A 9,276-nucleotide genomic window follows, 5' to 3' on the forward strand; every position below is an offset into this window, starting at 1 on the left:
TTTTTGCTTTAAATTAGGCCTAGCCTAATCTGTGACAATACAGAAAAGACAATGAAATAATAAAAAAAAATGCATATGCACACTCAAAGCGTGGGGGTTGGGGGGGAACTCTCAGTGAGCCAGATCCTGAGAAGATCCCTAACTAAAGGCTGCAGATGGGCAGTTATGGGAGATCCCGCAGCCATCAGAGAAAGCGCACGTGTGGCAGTAAGCACATCCTCCCACGGCTCAGACTGGGTGGGAGTGAGACTGTTGGGCTCAGTAAGAGACAAATTCTGTGAAGTTACAAAGGAACATAATTTTCAGGGGAAACTGGGTGGGGCTAGGAATACTGAGTCACAGACAATTTACAAGAAATATAAAGAATGCACATTAAGATACTAGGGTAACTACAAGAACAAAAACAAGGCATAATTTTTAAATTACAGAAGAAAAATCTCAGTTTAATGAAAAAAAAAAAAAAAGATTCAAGCATGGTCAATGGAAAACACCAAATAAGATGCCAGAACCAAACCCAAGCAATCCAATTATCAATGATTTAGTCTCAATTAAGAGAAAAAAAGAGGGAGAAAAACATCCTGCTAGATGTTATGCACAACAGGCACACATAAAATTTATGGCAAGTTTGGAAATAATAGAATTAAAACATGTGCTATGCAAGTAATAAAAAAAAAAGATGAAATATGAATACTGATAGCTGATAAAAGAGAATTCAATTGGGACAAAGATTTTTTACATGTATGAAAGAAACACCCGAGGAGAGAGCACACCTGAGAATCAGTGCATCACAATGTCCTCAGATCTATAAAACAAAAACTGATTGAGGGAGGAGAAATTCAGGCCACAATAAGTATACACCTGCCTTACACACTTGTCAACAGACAGAAAACAAGTGCTATTTTAATACCACGATAAACTTGATCTAGTAAGGACCAATACAATCAAGAGCACTCATTTTTCCAACACCGGGCATATCTCGAACTAGAAAAGTCACCTCAACTGACTCCAAAAACACTAATGCCATGCAAAATCACGTTCACTTACCAAAGTATACAAATCTCCACCTCAAGTTTTGCTTCCCAGAGAATCAGCCTCCAACAACCACATGAGCAGGTGAAGGGTTTTGGTTTTGTTTTTTAATGCGGTAAAATATCACAAAGAAAATAGCAAACATGACTATATAAAACAATTACAAAAAATAGCAAGCAGCCAGAAAATGAAGATTAATGCGATGGAAAACTCTCTATCAAAATTTTTTAAAAAATGGGATAAACAATAAAAACATTCAGATACTATAGTGATGTGACTAACCCCAAGGCCGTCTTCTACCGCTGATTTTGCTAGCTTGAGTCAGAGATAACGTTGGCCATAATCATTCTCCTGAGCAGAATTTCTCCTAGCAGAATTTCTCAGAAGCTCTGTCCTTTCCTGATGAACAGGAACAGATTTGGCTACAGGATCTTTCACCCCTTTCTTCCTTTAATGCAATCGGGAAGCAATAAGCAAAAAGGAAGAAAGCACACCTAAGGATGGTAGAGTGAAAAAGGCAAAGCACCTGATGTCTCTGTCCGTATCCCTGAGTCGCTGCACCAGCCCTGATGGGCCGATGCAGACTCACTGTGGCATCAAATAAACCCATGAATTCTTTTATTTGCAGCCCAACAGATACAGGTACCAATAAAATGTGAGCAAAAGGCATGAACAGAATGCACAGAGAATGAAGATTAGTTGATAAACATAAGGGGGAAAACATGCAACCTCATTTGTAATTTAAAAAAATCAAATTAAATAATTATGTATTATTTTCTGCCCAGCATGGGTGTGATTAAAAAGGACACTCCCATTGGGCCCCTGGGTGGCAAAGCTGCTTAAGTGACAAACTCCTGATTTCAGCTCAGGTCATGATCCCAGTGTTTTGGAATCCAGCACCGTGGGGTGGCTCCCTACTCAGCAGGGAGCCTGCATCTCTCTCTCCCTCTGCCTCTCCCCCCTGCTCATGCCCTCTCTTCCTCTCTCAAATAAATAAAACCTTTTTAAAAAGTAAAGATAAAACCTTTGAAAAATAAAACAAAATTGCTTTGCATGGAATATAAATTAGTATGTTTTTATGGGGAGACAATTTGGATATACATACATATACACACCTACATGTGTGTAGGTCTATAAATAGATATATATTCTTTTTTTTTTTTAAGATTTTATTTATTTATTTGTCAGAGAGAGAGAGAGAGACAGAGTGAGGGAGCGAGCGAGCGCACGGGAGAACACAAGCAGGCAGAGGCAGAGAAAGAAGCAGGCTCCCCACTGAGCAAGGAGCCCGATGCGGGACTCGATCCCAGGACCCTGGGATCATGACCTGAGCCGAAGGCAGCGGCTTAACCAACAGAGCCACCCAGGCGTCCCGATAAATAGATATATATTCTTAAGGTATGTATGTATTCTTTTCATTTTTATTAAATATTTATTTATTTTAGAGAAAGAGAGATGTGCATGAGCAGAAAGGGCAGAGCAAAAGAGAATCTCAAGTAGACTCCATGCTGAGCACAGAGTTTGACAAGGGGCTTGATCTCATGACCTGAGGTGCAACCAAGAGTGGGACGCTTAACCGACTATGCCACCCAGGCACCCCAAGTATACATGTATTCTTAAAAATATTCTAGCCATTTACCTGGTAAATCTACATCTAGAAATCATCCCATTAAAATAACCCTAACATTGGGGTGCCTGGGTGGCACAAGTCGGTTAAGCACCCAGCTCTTAATTTCAGCTCAGGTCATGATCTCAGTGTTATGAGATCAAGCCATGTGTCAGCTCCATGCTTGGCATGAAGTCTGCTTAAGATTCCCTCCCTGGGGCGCCTGGGTGGCTCAGTGGGTTAAGCCACTGCCTTCGGCTCAGGTCATGATCTTAGGGTCCTGGGGTTAAGTCCCGCATCGGGCTCTCTGCTCAGCAGGGAGCCTGCTTCCCTCTCTCTCTCTCTCTCTGCCTGCCTCTCCATCTACTTGTGATCTCTCTGTCAAATAAATAAATAAAATCTTAATTAAAAAAAAAAAAAGATTCCCTCCCTGTCACTCTGTCCCTCTGCCCCTCCACCTACTCCTCTTCTCTCTTTCAAAATAAGTGAATAATAATAATAATGATGATCCTGAACATCAAAAAATCCTATTTAAAATAATGAAAAAAATTGAGAAAGAAGTTAACTGTGATATCTCTATTAGATAGATTAACACTACCATTTAGAATCTTAGCTTTTGGGGCACCTGGGTGGCTCAGTGGGTTAAGGCCTCTGCCTTTGGCTTGGGTCATGGTCTCAGGGTCCTGGGATCAAGCCCCGCATCAGGCTCTCTGCTCAGTGGGGAGCCGCTTCCTCCTCTCTCCCTGCCTGCCTCTCTGACTACTTGTAATCTCTATCAAACAAATAAATAAATAAATAAAATCTTAAAAAAAAATTCTTAGCTTTCAAAAACATTGTAAAATGTCTAAGAACAGCAAATGAAAAATCAGAAACATTGTATAAGAACTGCAATAAATAACCTCTCCATATAAGCAAGGTCAATGAAATACATCAAATTTTAAATGAGTGTTATGGGGTAAGTAGATTGACAAAAGGAATCTTTTTTATAGTCTATTTCATTTCCAAATTTTGTTTTTTTTTTCCCCTAAAGATTTAATTTATTCAACAAAGAAAGAGAGAGAGAATGCGTGCTCAAGAGTGTGCAAACATTGGGGTGCCTGGGTGGCTCAGTGGGTTAAGGCCTCTGCCTTTGGCTCAGGTCATGATCTCAGGGTCCTGGGACTGAGCCCCACATCGGGCTCTCTGCTCAGCAGGGAGCCTGCTTCCCCCTCTCTCTGCCTGCCTCTCTGCCTACTTGTGATCTCTCTGTCAAACAAATAAAATCTTAAAAAAAAAGAAAGAAAAGAAAAGAGTGTGCAAGCACAAGCAGGGGGGAAGAGAGAGGGAGAGGGAGAAGCAGACTCCCTATTGAGCAGGGAACCTGATTCTGGGCTCCATCCCAGGACCCTGGGATCATGACCTATGCGGAAGTCAGATGCTTAACTGACTGAACCACCCAGGTGTCCCTCAAATTATGTTTAAAAATGAATTACTTTTATAGAAAAAAGCATTTTAAAGATTAAAATATTAATATTACATTTAAATTAAGACTATTTTTTCCTCAAGTGTGGTTAATTCTAAACCAAGGATCAAGTAATATTTAAACCACCAAACTAGGATATAGTCATCTTCTCAAGATACCAGTCGGGCCCTCAATACACAACAGGTAACTCCTGAACTAGCCTTTCCTTTGTCCTTATTTGATAAGGCTGACAGTCAATCCATAATCAGCTCCTTTCTATCCTGTAGCACAGTTAGCTACAGACAGTTGTCTGTGTATTCTAGATTATTTTAAGTAATTTGAGTGCAGGAACCAGGTCTGTTAAAAACATAAACAAAAAAACACCGTGATTTCTCATAGCACCTACCATGTTTTGTACAATGAGGCACTGAAAAGATATTTGTATGACAAAAATATTTAAGACGCACTGTTGCACTGTTTTCATGACAACCTGGAAAGGGAAGATGAAATGCACTGTTTGAAATTACATGTGGCAGTCTCAAGTGGAGAATCACATCACGTTACGAGGTTTTCTGAAACTTTATAGCAAAACTTCAAGTCTTACATCCACTCTTCCAAAGTCCAAAAATTAGTAAATAAATTTGACTTCAGAAAAAAATAAAGACCAACAGAATCAGTCTTAGAAGTTTAAGCAGCAAATAAAAAGGGTTTAAGCTTACAAGGAGCTCCACCTAGAGCAGAATATGTAGGTTAGAAAGACACCTCGCTTGCCTCACCCTATTCAGGAATTTTCATTACAACGCCCACGGCAAATAGACATGTAGACCTGTTCTATAACTAGAATCTTCTAACTTCCTTTAATTTTGGACAACCAACTGTACTGCATTCTCCTTTATAAAAGCGTTCATTTTCCAACTGACTGACTCCTGTTGCTGCCCTGTTTCCATAACCTTCCAAATGTCTGAGAGGTCTACCATATCCATTTTCCTCCAGGTCCTTCACCAGCTGTTCTAACACCTTCCAGGGTCCTCACAAGTCTGGACTTTCTCTAGTTCATCAGAAACCCTCACACAGACATCCTTCTCCTAACTGAGCACAGGACTGCAGATGTGAGCCAACAGCCAGTCAGCAGAATCATCATTCCACCCCGCACTACGAACACTAAATACTTCCAATCACGCTCTAGCTTTTGGAGTAGCAGCCAGGACTACTCTGAGTATGCCTAAAACTTGGGAGTTACCTACCATCTTTTGGAATTTAATTTTTTAATATGTTTATTATCCTATAAAAATTGCCTTTTTTAAACGCCTGTAAGAAATTACAATTATCCCTACTTGGCTTCATCCCGTGTGAAGCACTGGACATACCTGAATCTGGAGTGGGCAGACACTATTCCATAATGCTGTGCTTCCCAACCTTGGGCTACTGACTTTGGATACCAGTACAGGTGTGTTACAGACATCGCTGCAATGGTCATGATACCTCATGGGCTAATCTTACCCAGTTTTAAAACAAGCAGTTTCCCCTCTATCCAATCTACTATTTTTTACGTGCTACTGATGATGAATAAAAATGTATTTATAGGGGCACCTGGGTGGCTCAGTGGGTTAAGCCTCTGCCTTCGGCTCAGGTCATGGTCTCAGGGTCCTGGTCAGGCTCTCTGCTCAGCGGTAAGCCTGCTTCCCTCTCTCTCTCCGTCTACCTCTCTGCCTGCTTGTGATCTTTCTCTCTGTGTCAAATAAATAAATAAAATCTTTAAAAAAATGTATTTATAATCATCCCTAAAGTCACAGTAATTAGTATATATCTCCTTAACACAAGAGGTTAATTAGGAAGGTCCCCAAATTTCTTCATGTTCAAGTGATCACTGATGTAATAAAAGACCAGTGGAATGGAAGTAACTGCTACAGTTCTACCCACAAAAAGAAGTCCTTGGCTTTGTATTGTCCTTTTGTCCTGTACTTCATGATTTGACACCAATAAAACGTGAAGCTAAGGGGCAAACCCTTTCTTATACTCCCCTGGAATCCTGTTCCCACTCCTCCCTCTGGCCAAGAGCATCCACATATACCTGCAACCAGTGACTGTAAGCCTTCTCCTTCCTTCCCAGAAGAATAGAAGCTAGAGTAAAATTAATTCTTACCACAGTGTGTTAATTCCTTTAATACCAAAAGTACTTGCAGCAGATTTGCAACTATAATTTTCTTTTTCTTTTCTTAATGTTTGCTTTTGTTTTCCTGGTAACCACACACATTCAGAGAGAATGGTTACTCAAAGGCAACATTTAGTTTTTTGGGTTTTTTAAAAATTTTATTTTATTTAAATTAACATATAGTATATTACTAGTTTCAGAGATAGAGTTCAGGGATTCATCAGTTGCATATAACACCCAGTCTTATTATGCCACGTGCCCTCCTTAATGCCCATCAACCAGTTACCCTATCCTCCTAACCCCCTCCCCTCTAGAAACCCTCCATTTGTTTCCTATGGTTAAGTCTCTCATGGTTTGTCTCCCTCTCTGATTTGTATTTATTTTTCCCTCCCTTTCCTTATGATCCTGTTTTGTTCTTAAATTCCACATGAGGTAAATCATATAATTGTCTTTCTCTGCTTGACTTATTTTGCTTAGCATAATACTCTCTAGTTCCGTCCACATCACGGGAAAATTTTTTTTGATGGCTGAGTAGTAGTCCGTTGTATACATAGACATCTTCTTTATCCATTCATCTGTCGATGGGTATCTGGACTCTTTCCATAGTTTGGCTATTGTGGACATTGCTGCTACCCAAAGAGGTAAAGGATTTGTTCTCTGAAAACTATAGAACACTCATGATAGAAACGGAGGAGGAAACAAAGAAATGGAAAAACGTCCCATGTTTATGGATCGGAAGAACAAGTTTTGTTAAAATTTCTATGCTACCCAGAGCAATCTATACATTGACTCACTGCAATTCCTATCAAAATACTATCATCATTTTTTAGAGCTGGAACAAATAATTCTAAAATTTGTCTGAAACCAGAAAAGACCCCGAAGAGCCAAAGGAATGTTGAAAAAGAAAACGAAGCTGAAGGCATCACAGTCTCATACTTCAAGGTCTATTACAAAGCTTGAGTCACTAAGACAGTATGGTACTGGCACAAAAACAGACACATTGATCAATGGAACCGAAGAGAAAACCCGGAAATGGACCCTCAACTATATGATCAACTAATCTTTGACAAAGCAGGAAAGAATATTCAATGGAAAAAAGTCTCTTCAACAAATCGTGTTGGGAAAATTGGACAGCCACATGCAGAATGAAACTAGACCATTTTCGTATACCATACACAAAAATAAACTCAAAATGGATGAAAGACCTAATGTGAAACAGGAATCCATCAAAATCCTAGGGGAGAACACAGGCTGCAACCTCTTTGAATTCAGCAGCAGCAACTTCTTATGTGACAAGTCTCCAAAGGCAAGGGAAACAAAAGCAAAAATGAACTATTTGGACATCATCAAGATAAAAGCTTTTGCACATCAAAGCAAACAGTTGACAAAAGTAAAAGACAGCTGACACAATGGGAGAGATATTTGCAAATGCTGTATCAGCTAAAGGGCTAGGATCTAAAATCTATAAAGAACTGATCAAACACCCAAGGAAACATCCAGTTTTAAAGCTATGGAACTCAATGGTTTCAGCTGAACATGAGTTTTAAAGTGGGTCAGACCCAAATCTGAGCAGAGTCTCATCTTCCTCATTTAGCTATGCTATCTCGAGCAAAATCACTTCATCTTTCTTGGATTCAGCTTCTGTAAAATGTGGCCAATTTTAGTAACTTCCTCAAAACTCTTACCTGCCATGATTAAATTCAAGAATGTATGTAAACTACTTAGCACAGTCACTAGTGCTTACTAGGTTCTTTGGAAGCAGCTATTATTTTAAACTTCACTTTCATACCACTAAGAATTTCTTCCATTCATGTTTAACTACTTTGAACACTGAAATAACCTGAAGATTAAAGTATTCTTATTTCCTTTATTAGTCCAGGTAAGTATGGGAGACCGGAGCTGGTTAAGTAACTTGCAAAACCCCCCAGGGCAAGCACCCTTACACAGCTGAGCTGAAAATCCAGGTCCGATTCCTAGACCATGCCACTTCCCATTCAATACCCTGAGGGTTCAAGGGAACTGGAAGCAACTTCTCTCTCATACTCCAGAGGCCAAAAGGGCCAACGTATTTATAACAGGGACCCAAATGCCAAGAACTGTGACTGGCACACACCAGACAAGCTACAGACGCATACAAAATGAACCACTGCTGGTTTACCCGTGCCTAGCCAAAGCCGTGGTGCATCTACCTTTCCTACAGAACGTAAGACGTAGGGTAAAGGTCTATTAAGTGTCAGTGTTGCACTGCAGCTTTGAGTTCAACAAAAGCACTGACTGAATCCCCAGACTAGATTCTTCCAGAGACAAAAGCAAAGAGCTCCTCTATTGGGATGCCAGTGGACGTTCAGATTTTGGAGAATCATGCCTAGAAGTACTATTTTCCAAACCTACTACAGGCACCCCCCTCTACCCAGGAGCTCAATTCTCGCTTTTCTTGCCCCTCCCCCACCACAACCTTCAACCCTAGACCTGCCTTCCCAGCCAAGGCTCCAAGGGCTCCTCCACCCTTCCATCTCCTCTCTGCTTCCAGGCCCCTGGTGCCCGCTCAACGCCCGAATTCAACGCCCAACCTCAACGTCCAGGGCCCAACGTCCGATCCCCAACGACTGATGCCCCGCTGCCTCACACAGACCCTTTCGCGGCCCACCCCACCCCCACGCGCCTGGGAACCCTGACCTGGTAAGAGGCGAAAGGGCCTCTGACCCCGACCCGTCGCTGAAGGCCGGCCGTGGTGGCGTCTGCCTATGCCTGGCAGCCTCGCCTCCCAGATGCGCTCCCTGAGCTCACCTCACCTCCAATGGCCAGCCCTGCGCCAGCGCTGCGCCTGCGCAGTCCGCGCCCACGTGCACCCCGCGGCGCCCACGCACGCCCTCCGTGTGCGGGAGAAGCCAGGCGGTGCCCCCGGGGGGGTGGGGGAGTGGAGAGCATAGCTGTGCCCCAGGGTTCTGTGCTCACAAACTTCCTCTTCCAAGACAATACAGCGATTCCAGCAGCTTCTAGAAATTTGGCCCTGCGAACTGAGATGGTGCATTTCAAGCACAAAGTCGC

At 41.8% G+C, this 9,276-nt stretch overlaps 1 protein-coding gene across 10 annotated transcripts in view; it reads right to left on the reverse strand.

The window, feature by feature from the left end:
• Nucleotides 1-9,067, reverse strand: part of TDRD1 (tudor domain containing 1) — a 47,723-nt gene extending 38,656 nt beyond the window's left edge. For 4 of the 10 annotated variants that reach the window (XM_032879033.1, XM_032879094.1, XM_032879050.1 and 1 more), the window contains exons 1-2: nt 8,905-9,035; nt 7,810-7,869 (exon numbers count right to left, since the gene is read on the reverse strand). In XM_032879033.1, the coding sequence (XP_032734924.1) occupies nt 7,810-7,818 (9 nt within the window). In that variant the 5' untranslated portion in view covers nt 7,819-7,869; nt 8,905-9,035. Of the gene's footprint in view, nt 1-7,809; nt 7,914-8,701; nt 8,753-8,904 lie in introns of those variants that run through there. The other 6 variants (XM_032879041.1, XM_032879081.1, XM_032879087.1 and 3 more) reach the window with 6 other exon arrangements.
• Between the last annotated feature and the right edge of the window lie 209 nt (nt 9,068-9,276).

The sequence above is a fragment of the Lontra canadensis genome, unplaced genomic scaffold, assembly GCF_010015895.1.
Source record: "Lontra canadensis isolate GAN:19392208 unplaced genomic scaffold, GSC_riverotter_1.0 scaffold3, whole genome shotgun sequence".
In the NCBI taxonomy this organism is placed as follows: Eukaryota; Metazoa; Chordata; class Mammalia; order Carnivora; family Mustelidae; genus Lontra; species Lontra canadensis.